Raw genomic sequence first — 17,170 nt, forward strand, 5'->3', positions numbered from 1 at the left:
AAACTGTTTTACTTGGACATGTTTTCCAATTTGAACATTAGCTATCAAATACACAAAACTTGACACAGCAGATTTAGCAGTATTTAAAGCACTGTAACCCAATCCATTTTCAAATAAATTGAAAAGAAACTTTAGAACATTGTTTATAGATGGATTAAATTGATTAATCTTTTCTTCGTTACAAAAAAGCATCCACTTTTGGATATATGACCCATATTGTTTTTGTGTACTTTCTCTCCATGATCCAATGATGATATTGGCAGCGTCTTTTGAAAGGCCTCTTTCACACAATTTTTCCCTGAGACCATGAAAACTCCCAGTCTCATATTTTTTAACTGATGATTTTGACTTGTTTTTGGATTTTGTAAAATATTTTGAACTTTTGGTAGAATGTAGGGTTGTTTGCATACTAATTTCAGCATCACAGGAAACCAAGGTTGTGTCGAAAATAACGGAGCTATCACCACTGCTGTTGCTCTTTCTAGACAAATTTTCTGTAATACAGCACTCAATACACTGAAAGGTGGAAAAATATATGCGTAATAATCCCTCCAGTTCAAAGAGAAAGCATTAACTGCAAAAGCCTTAACATCTGGTCCAAATGAAACATACTTATCTAACCTGTAATTATATTTTGAGGCAAAAAGGTCAATGTCACAAGGTCCAAACTTGTCCATGATTTGAGCAAATATATTGTCTACTATCATCCATTCCATATCAGCATTAAGCTTTTGCCTGCTAAGTGCATCTGCTTTAATGTTTAACTTTCCTTTTATGAAGAAAACACTTAACCAAATTTTCCTATGCATACACCATAACCAAATTTGTTTAGCTAGTCTATTAAGTGATGTTTTTCTTCCGCCCATTTTATTCAAATATTTTATAGCTGTAGTGTTATCCAGAAATAATTGGACATGTTCTCCGTGTGAATTTTCACAAAATTGTCTTAAGGCCAAAAAGGCTGCCTTTAGCTCAAGATAATTTATATGGAAAACAGACTATCGACATCGACCGCTTGTTCTTAATATTTGAAACTGTATGCATATATATACGTATACGTTTATGATATATATAGTGATGAGTTCTTGCGTCTGACAAAAACTAAATTCCTTCATGGTTATATCTTGCCATACGTTTATATTGGTTTGTAAGGTGATTACTCACAATCGTTATTTGAAAATCCTGTTTGTGAGATGTAGATTCATTTCAATACAGAAATTTCGTCTTTATATTTCACAAGTGTATAACACGGAGAAGCTCTGAAGGTCCATTACTCCCATTTTGTTTGGGTGTGAACCATCGATGTTTACAGCAATATCACAGAATAAGATGATGATGGTAGAAAGAACTATGGGCGTCATGTGGCAAATATTACATGCATATCGGACAATGAGTTGTCAATCTGTATGAAAAGATTTCCAATACAACCATATTATTGAGAAGGAATGTTTACATGCTATACTCTCGTACTAATATTACAGGGTTCTTGTGGCGTTCACCTTAGACACACATCTTTTTAACGATGTTTAAAAAAAAGACAGAACCAATTTAATGTCATATTTCCCTATTTTTTAAATATAACTAAAAGTCTTTTATCTGACAAGAATACCCCTATTTAGCGAACAAGTAATTTATTCTTTTTTCTGTTATTGAATACCAAGAAAGAAAATAAATCCCGAAATTAATTTGAAACTTTGATACTCAAAAGTTTCCCAGCAAAATATTCACATTCCCTGGGGATAATTAGTGTTCGTCCAGTGGCATATATAACAATTGTGATGACGAATTACTTCCTTTGTTCGAGAACAATCTTATTGAAATATAAATCTGTGATTTTACTAGGTCCACAGCTTCAATGAACCAAAGCAAAAGTTATACATCGACCTGTATTTAAATCAAATTGGTTCTCTTCTTCTTCTGGTATACAATAGTCTATCGACATTCGATGATTACATACTGTTGGCATACGTGGACTAGTCTATTTACAACACTTTTACCCCTATTTATTCAAAATAATGTTTTTTTCTTATGTTCAATGTATACATGTATATATTTTAAATTGCGCTATAGTTCCGTAACTTTCTATCCAGTCGTATAAACGAATTGTTGGCAAGTGCGTACATTTTTTTAAATCAATATTTCTGGTCTGCTCCAATCTGTCCTTCACTATTGACAATGACTATATATTACATTTTCCCAAATTCACCCTTGGAAAAAATATTTAAATAGATTTTAATTTCATCAAATCTTATTTTTGGGGTATTGTTTATATGTTTATGAATTATATTCTTTACACCAGAAATGTTATTTATAAACAAGCGTATGAGTTTAGTAATGACAAGTAAGACAGAGTTGTATATTATTCATCTGATAGTTCAAAATGGAAAGTTATAAGTTATAAGTTATCAGCCGTGTACACTGATCAATACCTGCAGAAGTGAAACGATGCATGAACTTGCAAGCCCGACAGGAAATCGCTTGAATACCTGGACGTGTCACCTCACACCCCTCACAATACCTTTGGAAGTAATACCTTTAGCCATGCTTGTGATCAGATGAGGGAAGATCAAAATATATTTGTTTATTACTTTAAAGAATTATGAACAAATTAGATTTTCGAAAACAATTTTCACGGAACACTTATTTATGATTTCAACTTTGACTTTTCAACTTATTCCAATATCAACAGTTTAAAAACAACAGACCATGGTAATTTAAAAAAGGTAAGAATATTTTTCGTATCAAGTTAGTTAGTCGGATAAAACAACCGTACGATTGACAAGATATCGACACGCAATTACGACTACATCGGTTACTGTAGTTTTGTTTCTTTTTTGGTTTATAGACATATCGTTTTTATTAATCGGGAAAGAAGACAAAATGGCGGATCGCAGAGAATTGATACTCTAAATTTAAAATCGATGGTGATCGCTTATCTAGCGGAATAAAACTTTAATATCTATGAATTTGAGCATTTTTATACAGAATGAACATAATATCAATTTTTGATTTTTTTGCGAAGTTTCCCTTTAAATATTACTCTTTAAAAATGCAAGAAAATATACAAATATAACATACTTCAACAGAATTTTTTTTTTAAATCAAATTAATTTTGCAATATAAAATTTAAAATAAGCTAAAAAAAAAGAAGATTTTTTGATTCATTTATAGGCAGCAACTTTCCAGTTGGACAGTGCACTATTTATTTACTTTGTTTTACGGGTAGTTTAGAAAATTCAAGTTTGTTTTTATTCATTATATATTGAGTTGTGAGCTTCTGTCAAAGTTTGGTACAAATCCAGGATAGTATAAGAAAGTTATTAAAATTTTAAAAACTTTAACAATAGAGTGAATGTATTGTATCCTGGCAGAAAAACTTAGTCCTTTTATAAGTAAAATACGGAAAAAATAGTGATTATAGCCAATTTAACTTGTTGACAGAAAGCTGCTATAAATATAGTTAAAACACTTTTTAAAAAAACAGCTTATGGTTAGGAAAAAAAAGGTTATATCCAATATTTGGAATACTGTGGATTCATTATTATTTGTTATATGCAAATTTTGTGAATTTCATTGGTTAAGGTGAACCACAAATTTAAATGTTCAAAGAATTGCAAATTTTCCATAAGATTTTATGCAGACATGGGCTAAACCAAAATTGAATGTCCATAAAAATATAAATTTTCATCAATCAACAAAAATTAGTACTGACCAAAATAAATGAATCCACAGTATATCCATAGTAATGGATTGAGCGAAATTCTTTGCAAACAGATATCCACAACTCAAATTGAGAAAAAAGCCATGGAGTAATATCAATAAAACAAATGTGGTAAAGTAATCAAGCATGTACTGGCATAATTTAGCCCAACAATCACACTTGAGTGTGTAAAATACAATACAAACAACCACTGGGCACAGTGAGATATATATTTTAGATAACTTAGCAGTTGTCTTTTATTTTACTTAGCCTCAAATTATTTATGCTATCTAAACAGTAGTTTAGAAGAATAAATTAATTCTGAAAAGAGATTTTATATACTTTAAGGATGATTTAATCAACAATGTTGTACTGCCACATCTCAGCCATATTGATACTGACAAAGACCCTGTAGTTAGGAAGGTAGCAGCAGACATATTGATATGTCTGGCTCAGAGTTGTAGTCCCGCTTGTTTTGCTGATATAATAGGTCTCCTTGATAAGTTAATAACGAGACCAATGGTGGCATACCTAACTTCACCACATCCAGGAATGGATGGCAGTGATATGTTACAGAAACTTGAAGAGAGCCACCTGGTGGACATAAAAACATCATTATTAGGATTAGTAGATTTATTTAAAGTAAGATAATCATACTCTGTTTGAAATATGTTTTTTGTTCTTGAAACTTATTACCATGGTATTAGTAATGTTGGTTTTGTGTACAAAAAATGAGGAAGATGTATTCATGCAGCTCCTTATTGATAAAATTATCTCATCAAGCAAATGAATATTTATTTGTTAATACCTTTTAATTATTTAAATTAAGAGTTTCACTGATTTTTAGTTAAGATTAACGTTGGGAGATTTATGACACTTGATATTCTAACTCTTTAAAATGATATTTTTATTCTCTTTGTTGCAGGCAAAGTTATACACACGGCCATCAAACCAGTGTTTAAAGTTGTATGAATTGTTGATCACACATATGAAAAACCAGTATTCTTCACCTAAAGAGTATGTCAGTTATGCCGCTGCTACTGTTAGGAAAGCCGTAAGTTTGTTGGACAAAAAAAATCATAAATTATAGTAAGGTGTTTGGCAACTTAATCCTCAATACCAAAATCATCTGTTGAATTCATTTATTGAGGGAAAATTGCATGTTTGTAAATGTTTGATTTTGTGGTTTTGCCAAAGTCCGCATTCAAGCCTATAAAGAATTTGTAGGTAGTTGAAGATTTAGATTTGTTGTTCACCTTTAGCCACGAAATCCATGAAAATTGGAATCCCATAAATAATCCACAGTGATTGTTTACAACATAGCATGGAAAGTAATCTATTACATGATTTGATAAAAAAGATAATTATAAATGTCAGATGATAAAGTAACTCTAGCTCATCATTTGCTTTAAATGTATATCTTTTAGTGATGCCAGAAGCCAAGTATTTGAAATGCAAAAATGAGTATAGGTGAAACCCCAATATCACAAAAAAAAAGAGAATATAAATTTAATAAGTACTGGATTTTATTTGCTTATATTTTTCTTGTAGTTCAAAGTAAATTACATTTGCAAAGTGCTGTTTGTTATTATTAAACCAATTATCATTTATATTTTCAGATATTAGAATCATTCTTGCTATTAAGATGTGACAGTTTACATAGATTAGGATTTATAGATAAAAACCAAGAAGACAATCAATTTATATTTAGTCCCTATATTGTGTGCCAAACCAGGTAATTACCATATCAATTTTAAAAATTTATTGCTGTCATTAATTTTCTCCTTTTTGTCTCGCCTAATAGTAAAAATCAATACTTAGATGTGCTGTTTCTATCGGGGGGGGGGGGGGGGGGGGCTGTAGTGACAGTTTCAACACTGTATTAGTTTATGATTAGGTCAATGTAAAGTTAACAAATAGTGGTAGGTCAATTATATTTGTTGTGAAGTTGTATGACTATTAGCACATCTCAGTTCCATGGAGATTATTTGGCCCCCCCCTCAGTCATGGTCTATTTACTTTAAAACTTTTACTTAGGATGCATTAGTTTGTAAAAAGGCCAGTTTAAGGAGAACCAAAAGCAGTAGGTTTATGATACTTTTTATGCTGGGACATCTTATTTCTTTGGAGATTTTTTACCCAGCCCTATCAGTCAAGGTATTTGGTATGCAGTTATACTAGTAGTTTGTTGATTCCTGTCAATAAACAGTTTTGTCTATGGAATTTACAGTGGAATGGGAGATAATTCTTGAGGCATGGTTTTGTTAAATCAGATATCTTTTTCAACAGCCAGTCAGAATATCAATTTGAAATCTTCAAAAGCTAATTACTTTGCAATTGAAACTTCTGTTTTTTTTTCTAAATGTTCTTTATTTTTGGAAACTTACATTCAAATTGATGTTAGGAATTTTTTTATGCATTTATATTAAAACATCAATATGTTGTATTTCTAAAGTGAAGAAGATGAAGAGGATCTCCAACCCTGTAGTCCTCCAGATCAAACCAGTAGTGCTGCCTTCCTGTGGTCCCAGGCTGCATTACTCAGCTATGATGAAATATTCAATATGTTCATTGATTGTTTAGAACATGTAAGTAATTGAATTGTATCCTTAATAGTTGATGTCTTTAGAGGAATTGAGAGCTAGTGATTGTGAAATAAATTAAATTGAATGCTTTGTATCATTTCCAACAAAAGCCTTTAAACATATGAAACTGATTTATAAAATAAAAAGCAAAATTAAAATGTTGATGCATAAACAATCGGATGTATGCTCAGTTTAACATTGTCTATTGCCTACAATTGTACTACACAAATAGGAAGTATGGAATACTTAGGATAGAATGTACTTACATATAATTGATTATCTTTAGGACAAAGACTGGCAAGTAATGGAATGTGTATTGGTCAACTTACCACTGCTACTACAGAACAAATCATTGGTGCTATCAACAAATCGTAACATGGTAGATGTACTGTGTCAAAAGTTGTGTTCTATGGTAAGTTTACTTTTGGCAAAACTTTAAGGAATTTTGGTCCTCAATGCTCTTTGGGCTTTTTTAACTTTTTTTTAAATGAGCGTCACTGATGAGTCTATTGTAGACGAAACGCGTATCCGGAGCAAATACAAAATTTCAATACTGGTATCTATGAGTTTATTTACATAGCTGATAACATTGTATGTGATTTTGGTTTGCATTGATTTTAACGGTAATATGTAATATTGTTTTAATGACTTTAAGTATTTTTTTTGTCATATCAGTAAATATTGGTCTGTTGCACTGAAATATTGTGTATCTATCATTACCTGTAACTCGTCAGAACAGGCCTTAAGTATACTTAAGAACAGGTGACCTGAATGATGTACCTGTTCAAAGTTATTACCAGTATTTTCAACTGATATTCCATCATAACGATTTATGTTTTACAAAATTGTGGCATTCAATTTCATGTCAGACTCATTTATTATTTTTATATTTAACAATACTTTGTCTTTTACCATTTGCAAAACAATGACTTATGAATGGTTATATTTTTAAATGTGAATGTTTTGATATGTTTCTGCAGGTGAATGACAGACAGTTAGGTTTTCCAGAGAAGTTACAGAGTGTACCTCCAGGAAAGTTCACACGTTCTGACTTCCACACCTTTATATTTCCTGTTTTGGTGTCATTAGTATCTTACCATTCTTACCTGGATAAAAATAAACAGGTAAGTCACCAAGGCCATTATGTTCATTACTGTATGACTAGATACAAGATAAAAGGACAGTGGAAGCCAAACATCATGTTAATGCTGATGCATATTAAAATTACAACAATAAAAATCTATGTCTGGAATCAAATATCAAACCTACAATCAAAATGTGTAAACTAAACCAACTTAAAAATTTAATATGCAAATAGCTTTATAGTGAGAAATAAATGTGCTGAATACCCCTTATTACTATATAGTTCAATCCAGAAAATTATTTAGACAACTTCTTGATGGGGTTAAATATTGCTGATACCAAGGTCATCAATAATGACTTGAGGGCGAGAAAGTTTAAAAAGCAATCATTATAACCTTAAACTGAATTATGATTTAATGGAAAAGTTGTGTAAGTTTAGAACTTATCCCAACTGGAATGAATAGCAATAATGTTTTTGATGAAGGGGAAACGCTGAAAGACCAATTGTACATACAAATAAGGAAATTAATTTCACTTTGTGCAACTGAATGCAATAACAATTACAATTCTACTACATTTATATAAAAAGCTTCTACTGATATTAATACTCTCAAAGAGTATTAACTTGATGCCTACATGTATGAAGAGTTAGATTTGAACGGTTGTAAATTTGACTGAAAAATAGGCTCTTTTTTAGATTGATAGAAAACAACCAAACAACTGATGGTATCAAATAATTTATTGTATTCTACTTTATAAGTTCTAGCAACCTATACACAAAAATAATATACACTAATTTCTTTGAAGTTTCTACTTAAGATATTCAGCTGATGGACAACTAAATACTGTTAAAGTTCATTATGAGTGTAGAAAATTCAGTAAAGTGATGTTCCAGTAGTACAAGTAGAAATAATTTTTAATTTCTTTAGGTAAATTTAGAATGTTTTAATCTTTTTCTTTTCAGAGACAGCTTATAAAGTGCTTAGAGTTTGGATTAGTATCTAAATGTTCCAAGATATGTACTAATTCCTTGAGAATCTGTACATTAGAGATGCAGGATGTCATGATGAGATTGTTACCATCAGTTCTGTTACAACTGTCCAAGATATCGGCCACTGTACATATGGCTATACCTGTCTTAGCCTTCCTTTCCAGTAAGTTATTTCAAAAGGGCTGATTAAAGTTTGAGACTAGTCCCATTTGTGAAAATACTGCTATATATTTTTAGTTTGTATTTCAATTTTTATGCCCCCTGCTGTAGCAGAGAGTGCATTAAGTTTAACCCTTGTCGGTCTGTCCGTCCGTATGACCTAAAGTTGGTTTCCGTTCTTTAACTTTAGTTTGCATCAACCAAGTGTGATGAAACTAATACACAATGCTTATTACAACAAAACACAGATCAAGTTTGAACTTTGGTAGTGTAACTTTAACCGTTCTAGAGTTATGCCCCTTTACAAATGGAAAAGTTGCTGAATTTTTATACGACCGCAAAATTTGAAAATTTTTTCGTCGTATATTGCTATCACGTTGGCGTCTGCGTCGTCGTCGTCGTCCGGCGTCCGAATACTTTTAGTTTTCGCACTCTAACTTTAGTAAAAGTGAATGGAAATCTATGAAATTTTAACACAAGGTTTATGACCACAAAAGGAAGGTTGGTATTGATTTTGGGAGTTTTGGTCCCAACATTTTAGGAATTAGGGGCCAAAAAGGGCCCAAATAAGCATTTTCTTGGTTTTCGCACTATAACTTTAGTTTAAGTTAATAGAAATCTATGAAATTTTGACACAAGGTTTATGACCACAAAAGAACGGTTGGGATTGATTTTGGGAGTTTAGGTTTCAACAGTTTAGGAATTAGGGGCCAAAAAAGGGCCAAAATAAGCATTATTCTTGGTTTTCGCACAATAACTTTAGTTTAAGTAAATAGAAATCAATGAAATTTAAACACAATGTTAATGACTACAAAAGGAAGGTTGGTATTGATTTTGGGAGTTAAGGTTTCAACAGTTTAGGAATAAGGGGCCAAAAAGGGACCCAAATAAGCATTTTTCTTGGTTTTCGCACCATAACGTTAGTATAAGTAAATAGAAATCTATGAAATTTAAACACAAGGTTTATGACCATAAAAGGAAGGTTGGTATTGATTTTGGGAGTTTTGGTCCCAACAGAATAAGGGGCCCAAAGGGTCCAAAATTAAACTTTGTTTGATTTCATCAAAATTGAATAATTGGGGTTCTTTGATATGCCGAATCTAACTGTCATGACTGTGTATGTAGATTCTTAACTTTTGGTCCCGTTTTCAAATTGGTCTACATTAAGGTCCAAAGGGTCCAAAATTAAACTTAGTTTGATTTTGACAAAAAATGAATCAGTTAGGTTCTTTGATATGCTGAATCTAAAAATGTACTTAGATTCTTGATTATTGGCCCAGTTTTCAAGTTGGTCCAAATCGGGGTCCAAAATAAAACTTTGTTTGATTTCATCAAAAATTGAATAAATGGGGTTCTTTGATATACCAAATCTAACTGTGTATGTAGATTCTTCATTTTTGGTCCTGTTTTCAAATTGGTCTACACTAAAGTCCAAAGGGTCCAAAATTAAATTTAGTCTGATTTCAACAAAAATTGAAATCTTGGGGTTCTTTGATATGCTGAATCCAAAAATGTACTTAGATTTTTTATTATGGGCCCAGTTTTCAAGTTGGTCCAAATCAGGATCTAAAATTATTATATTAAGTATTGTGCAATATCAAGTCTTTTCAATTGCACAGTATTGCGCAATGGCAAGAAATATCTAATTGCACAATATTGTGAAATAGCAAAATTTTTTTTAATTAGAGTTATCTTTCTTTGTCCAGAATAGTAAGCAAGAAATATCTAATTGCAAAATATTGTGCAATAGCAAGATTTTTTTTTAATTGGAGTTATCTTTCTTTGTCCAGAATCAACTTAAATCTTTGTTATATACAATATACAATGTATATTCACTTTTTACTACCAACTGATAAATTATAATAAATAACATTCAGTGATAACAAGCAGTTTTTTTTACATCTTAATATTTTATGATGTATTTAAATGAGTAGTTATTGTTGCAAACTCCATTAGAAATTTTAATTGAGATTGGTTTTGGAATAAGGGAAAGGGGGATGTGATTAAAAAAATTGGGTTCAATTTTTATACGACCGCAAAATTTGAAAAATTTTTCGTCGTATATTGCTATCACGTTGGCGTCGGCGTCGGCGTCGGCGGCGTCGTCGTCGTCCGAATACTTTTAGTTTTCGCACTCTAACTTTAGTAAAAGTGAATGGAAATCTATGAAATTTTAACACAAGGTTTATGACCACAAAAGGAAGGTTGGTATTGATTTTGGGAGTTTTGGTCCCAACATTTTAGGAATTAGGGGCCAAAAAGGGCCCAAATAAGCATTTTCTTGGTTTTCGCACTATAACTTTAGTTTAAGTTAATAGAAATCTATGAAATTTTGACACAAGGTTTATGACCACAAAAGGAAGGTTGGGATTGATTTTGGGGGTTTTGGTTCCAACAGTTTAGGAATTAAGGGCCAAAAAAGGGCCCAAATAAGCATTATTCTTGGTTTTCGCACAATAACTTTAGTATAAGTAAATAGAAATCAATGAAATTTTAGCACAAGGTTTATGACCACAAAAGGAAGGTTGGGATTGATTTTTGGAGTTGAGGTCACAACAGTTTATGAATTAGGGGCCAAAAAGGGGCCCAAATAAGCATTATTTTTGGTTTTTGCACCATAACTTTAGTATAAGTAAATAGAAATCTATGAAATTTAAACACAAGGTTTATGACCATAAAAGGAAGGTTGGGTTTGATTTTGGGAGTTTTGGTCCTAACAGTTTAGGAATAAGGGGCCCAAAGGGTCCAAAATTGAACTTTGTGTGATTTCATCAAAAATTGAATAATTGGGGTTCTTTGATATGCCGAATCTAACTATGTATGTAGATTCTTAATTTTTGGTCCCGTTTTCAAATTGGTCTACATTAAGGTCCAAAGGGTCCAAAATTAAACTTAGTTTGATTTTAACAAAAATTGAATCCTTGGGGTTCTTTGATATGCTGAATTTAAAAATGTACTTAGATTTTTAATTATTGGCCTAGTTTTCAAGTTGGTCCAAATGGGGGTCCAAAATTAAACTTTGTTTGATTTCATCAAAAATTGAATAAATGGGTTCTTTGATATGCCAAATCTAACTGTGTATGTAGATTCTTAATTTTTGGTCCAGTTTTCAAATTGGTCTACATTAAGGTCCAAAGGGTCCAAAATTAAACTAAGTTTGATTTTAACAAAAATTAAATTCTTGGGCTTATTTGATAGGCTTTATCTAAATATGTACTTTGATTTTTGATTATGGGCCCAGTTTTCAAGTTGATCCAAATCAGGATTCCATATCAAGTATTGTGCAATAGCAAGAAATTTTCAATTGCACAGTATTGCACAATAGCAAGAAATATCTAATTGCACAATATTGTGCAATAGCAATTAATTTTCAATTGGAGTTATCTTTCTTTGTATAGAATAGTAGTTGATAATATATGTTGGAAATTTGCCAGACATGACTATGATGTCATTTTCTATTTTTATTTGCCAATAACTTTATGTAAATAACTTCATTGGAAATTTGCCAATATAAAATGTTGCTGATGAAGCTTTTTTTCCTTATCTTATCTAAAATGTTTTAGATAATGTATGTTGGAAATTTGCCAGACATGACTATGATGTCATTTTCTATTTTTATTTGCCAATATAAAATGTTGCTGATGAAGTTTTTTTTATTGTTTTATACAATAAACAATGTATATTCACTTTTACTACCAACCAATCTTTACCATTCAGTGATAACAAGCACTTTATTTTACATTTTAATATTTTATGATGTATTTAAAAGAGTAGTTGTTGTTGCAAACTCCATTAGAAATTTGAATTGATATCAGTTTTGGAAAAAGGGAAACGGGGATGTGAAAAAAGGGGGGGGGGTTTAAATTTTTCTCATTTCAGATTTCATAAATAAAAAGAAAATTTCTTCAAACATTTTTGTGAGAGGATTAATATTCAACAGCATAGTGAATTGCTCAAAGGCAAAAAAAAACTTTTAAGTTCATTAGACCACATTCATTATGTGTCAGAAACCTATGCTGTGTCAACTATTTAATTTTAGATTTAAATAAGAAGAAATCTTTAATTGATTTGTAAAATCTTGACATTTGTTTTGTGTAACAAAAACCATGTAATGTCAAAAATTTGATCACAATCCAAATTCAGAGCTGTATCACGCTTGAATGTTTTGTCCATACTTGCCCCAACTGTTCAGGGTTCGACCTCTGCGGTCGTATAAAGCTGCGCCCTGCGGAGCACCTGGTTAGATTCTGTTCTCTAAATCTGGTTTGCTGCAACCAAATGCTATGAAACTTACATACAATGCCTGCACCATAAAATACAGATCAATTTTGAATTTTGGTGGTGTCACTTTAACAGTTCTAGAGTTATGCTCACTTACAAATGGAAAAATTGCTGTGAATTTTCTTTTCTGTTCTCTAAATTAAGTTTGCCTCAACCAAATTATATGAAACATATACACAATATTAAGACCACAAAAATCAAATCAAGTACAAATTTGTGTAGCGTCATTTTTACTGTTCTTCAGTTATGTCCCTTTAAAACTTGATGTGATATGCAAGCAGGGCATCATATGTGTCCCATGGACACATTCCACATTATTTATTATTCATCCAATTATTTTAACAACTCAGTATTTTAAAATGGTTAATATGTGAACTTTTATTAATGTCATGTTTATTTATATTTTTAGGTATTGTACGTTTACCAAAGATGTATGCCAACTTTGTAGAAGATGAATACATGAGTGTCTTTGCCATAGCTTTACCTTATACTAACCCATTCAAGTAAGTATGGCTGATTCAAATTTTAAAAAAGTTGTCTTGCAAAGGACAGGGTACAGTAAGGGTATTATTCAACATTTCTTTTCATTCAAATTTGAACTTTCAATTGAAAGATTTCATTATATATCTATTTTAAAGCCAAATCTAAAACATTTCTCTTATATGTTAAAAAAACAAATTAGGTAAATAAGCTTGTTTACACTGTGATTTTAATGTGATAAAAACAGAGTTGTTATATTTTTCAGATTTAGTCACTACACTGTGTCATTGGCTCATCATATCATAGCCATCTGGTTTATAAGATGCAGAATGCCATTTAGGAAAGGTTTTGTTAAATTTATTCAAAAGGTTTGTTATGTTTCAATAAAAGTTGAATTAAATGATATTGGTTTTACCTGAATAAGTCAAATAATTTTGCCCTTTAAAATTTGTTTTAAGATTGAAATTTAAATTAACAACTTCTCTGGTACTGATTCTACATAGATGCCAACCATTACGATTTTTGCGTAGTTTTTCCGATTTTGCGATAAAAACTACGCTGTTACGGTCAAAGTCGAATAGTTACGGATTACCAATCATTGCCGTTCAATTTTGTAAAACGCGGATTTGTATCATTACTTTTCCGTCCTGGTCCGGTATTTAGAAAACGCCAATGTAATGCTTCCGGTTCCTCGGGAGTTATCAACCTATTGTTGAGTAACTAACTGACTTCCGTAGAGGCAAACTTGCATTTTATGAAGGAGCTTTCCCCCTTTCTCTACTTCTCCTTGACAAAACGAAAATGTACGAGTCGAGAACATCTGAACAATTAATGAATGGAATACATACTACAGACAACATGTTAAACGACAAATTTTAGGGCACATCACTTTGCAACCACTCGTCAGTAATTTTTATTGGTAAATGCACGTTTATAAATGATTACTGAAAACTTTTCAAAAATACGGAAAATTTGATAGTTTGTTACTGATTGTGTCAAAAGGGGGTTGGCATCTATGATTCTAACAAAAAAATGTTTTTAATGTACTCTGAAGACCAAGACACAATTTTAAGAGTTAAAATCCACGTTTAAATTGTCTGAATGTTTTTTTAAAGCCATAGACAACATATTCTAAAATAAATGAAAAGAAAAATGGCATCATACTTGATAAGAAGAAATAATTGATTGAAAGATAAGTAGTTCATTTATTTTATGGCAAATGTCTTGTTGTAGGGACTTAAAGCAAATGTCCTGAAACATTTTGAAGACAATAGTTTGAGCCATCTAAACCAAGATTCATCAGAAAGAGGTCGATCAGCTACATATAATGAACCTGCATTTAAAGCGTAAGTATACATGTACATGAAGATTCAAGATTTGACCAATCATTTTACAAAGTGAGATAGTGCCATTAATTGGGTTCCATTGGCTTACAGTTTGAAATCCTTTTAAGTACAATTTTCTTGCTCTGACTCTGAATTCAACCAATCAAATTCTAGATTTGGTGTTTCAAGCACAAATTGTGTACGTTGGGTACTAAGGTAAAGTTTATGACTGCAAGGCCTGGTCATCACAGCTGTTCAGAAACTACTATGCAAATGTTAAATATTAGTTGATGGCCCTTTTAAGCATGACTTTATAAAGAAAAACAAATATTTTGTCAAAATGTGGTGGAATTGTTCAATGCATGCCCTTGCAGGAATAGGTATAATCTATAAAACATCCTTCAATTTGCACCAAACGATATTTTCTTCAAAGAATGTAAAATCTGTTTTCTAGAACTCTTGAAGTTGATTCAAAATTTAAAATTAGGATCCGGTGAGGCAGCTATAGTTATGGAAAACCTATAGCTACTTGAATTCATATTGAAGCAAAGACAAAAGTGAAGCTTCCCACTAGCTTTAGCCCTGATCTTTAAAAACATATTATATAGACAAACTGTAAATGAATATCCAAATTGTGACTACAAATTCAAAAAAAAAATAGTTTAAACATTATGTTCTGTAATCCCTGAGATAAAATCTGGTATTTTTATGGTTGAACTTTAAAACCAGAAAATTAAACTTCAAGAACATTTAACGCAAAATTATGTGTATTTAACTGGTATCTGTAAAATTATTTCAGCCGTAGAAGGATATCATCTGGTCCAGGTGATTCACCACTACGTGCTCAATCACCACCTGTGGATGATAAGATGTCAGTATTCCATAAAGAACTCACAGAAACTTGTACTGATATAATGTCCAGATATACATTTGCCAACTATAGTGCTGTACCACAGAGGTAATATTGACAAATTATGCAATGAATTGTCTTTTTTATGCCCCTGCTAATAAGTGAAAGGAGCATTAAGTGTTACTAATGTTACGCGCATATTTCTGTCTATTTCTGAACATATTTTCTCATATTATAAGCAGGCTTGAGCAGGGGGCATTCATGTCATCAGACACATTCTTCCTTTATTTTTTAAAAGGATATATTGAATAACAGTGTGAACCTATACACAAAAAAATATGTGTCCATTGGTCACTATGTCTAACTCTGGGTTAAAACCCTAATTTTACAAATATTTAAAGTTTACATCATAAGTTTTAAGTTGATGTGACCAAAATGATAGAGTAAACTATCACTTATCATTGAACTAGTATACATTTTTTTTTAAGAGTCCAACTGAAGCACACCTTTGGGTGAGGGATTTTCTCGCTGTATTGAAGAACCATTGGTGATGTTCTGCTGTTTTCTTCTCTTTGGTTGGGTTGTTGTCTCTTTGACAGATTTTTCATTTTTATTCTCAATTTTACCCTCAACTGGAGAACAGTTAGCTCGCCCGTCTATTAGAGACGGGGCATACAAATCGTAACATTTTACACAAGAGAAAAAGGATCTCAAGTCAAAAGTTTAATGCCAATCACATTGTAAACTCATAATCCAAAACATACATGTTATTGCAAGAACTTGGTTAGATAATTTTATTTTTTATATTTTTTGTTTTATTAATTTTTACAGGTCACAAGTAGCTGAGTTTCTTTTAAATGGTGGCCAATCACAAACATGGATTGTTGGTAATAAATTAATTACTATTACAACAAGTGGTGGAGCTGGAACTAAATATAACAGCTCAGGAGTCCTGTGTGATAAGTGTATGGCCCATTATCAGCCACAAAGTCAGCCTGCTGAACCAAAGACACCAGTCACTCCTGGTAGACGACGCCACAGATCTGCCTTTGTAGGGCGGAGCACATCTTTGATTGACAATTCCAAAGGAAGTATTGATGACATAGGTGTCCAATCAAGACTCTCATTTAATGATGATATGAGTTTGGAAGACGCTCTTGAAGGACAAGATATTGAAGTACAGACTGGGACATCTCTCACTGAACATACACCAAAATCAGGATTTGAAAGTGAAAATCTCGAGTCAATACTTTGTGGTAAGATAAAACTTAAGGTAACACGATACCGAATGGCATATCTCCCGATTTCCAAACTTTTTGGCATACATGTACTTTGAATCGAGTTACATCGGAATATGTAATAAAAAATGGGGGTCACCATTTTTGTTTTTTTGTAATTTTCATAGGAAAACGTCAATTTTGGCGACAAATTTACTTAGGTATATAGGGGAAATGCCTTTTTTTCGGCTTACCTTTTTAGATTTTCGAATGGATGACTATTTTCTTATATACGGAGAAAAACAAAAAACTAACATAATATCCAGGATTGCATAGTGAATCCATACACGTATAGAAACTCATATGTCACCATCCTTGTTTTTGAAATAAATGGCTTCAAAGTTGATCGATAGGCCTAGAATTTGACCCAAAACGTGTGACGTTATGGTGTACGGAATATAACGTTATTCCTTCTCAGATAAATGGAGAAAAAAATATG

At 31.7% G+C, this 17,170-nt stretch overlaps 1 protein-coding gene across 2 annotated transcripts in view; it reads left to right on the forward strand.

Moving 5' to 3' along the window:
• The window catches only part of LOC139489552 (tuberin-like), a 55,453-nt gene that overhangs the window by 21,189 nt on the left and 17,094 nt on the right, over window positions 1-17,170 (forward strand). For both annotated transcript variants that reach the window (XM_071276098.1, XM_071276099.1), the window contains exons 15-26: window positions 4,049-4,342; window positions 4,626-4,754; window positions 5,320-5,435; window positions 6,156-6,288; window positions 6,572-6,697; window positions 7,266-7,409; window positions 8,333-8,522; window positions 13,209-13,302; window positions 13,545-13,647; window positions 14,513-14,625; window positions 15,404-15,562; window positions 16,286-16,710. In XM_071276098.1, coding sequence (XP_071132199.1) covers window positions 4,049-4,342; window positions 4,626-4,754; window positions 5,320-5,435; window positions 6,156-6,288; window positions 6,572-6,697; window positions 7,266-7,409; window positions 8,333-8,522; window positions 13,209-13,302; window positions 13,545-13,647; window positions 14,513-14,625; window positions 15,404-15,562; window positions 16,286-16,710 — 2,026 coding nt within the window. The remainder of the gene's footprint in view (window positions 1-4,048; window positions 4,343-4,625; window positions 4,755-5,319; window positions 5,436-6,155; window positions 6,289-6,571; window positions 6,698-7,265; window positions 7,410-8,332; window positions 8,523-13,208; window positions 13,303-13,544; window positions 13,648-14,512; window positions 14,626-15,403; window positions 15,563-16,285; window positions 16,711-17,170) is intronic.

Source organism: Mytilus edulis, chromosome 9 (assembly GCF_963676685.1).
Source record: "Mytilus edulis chromosome 9, xbMytEdul2.2, whole genome shotgun sequence".
Classification (NCBI taxonomy): Eukaryota; Metazoa; Mollusca; class Bivalvia; order Mytilida; family Mytilidae; genus Mytilus; species Mytilus edulis.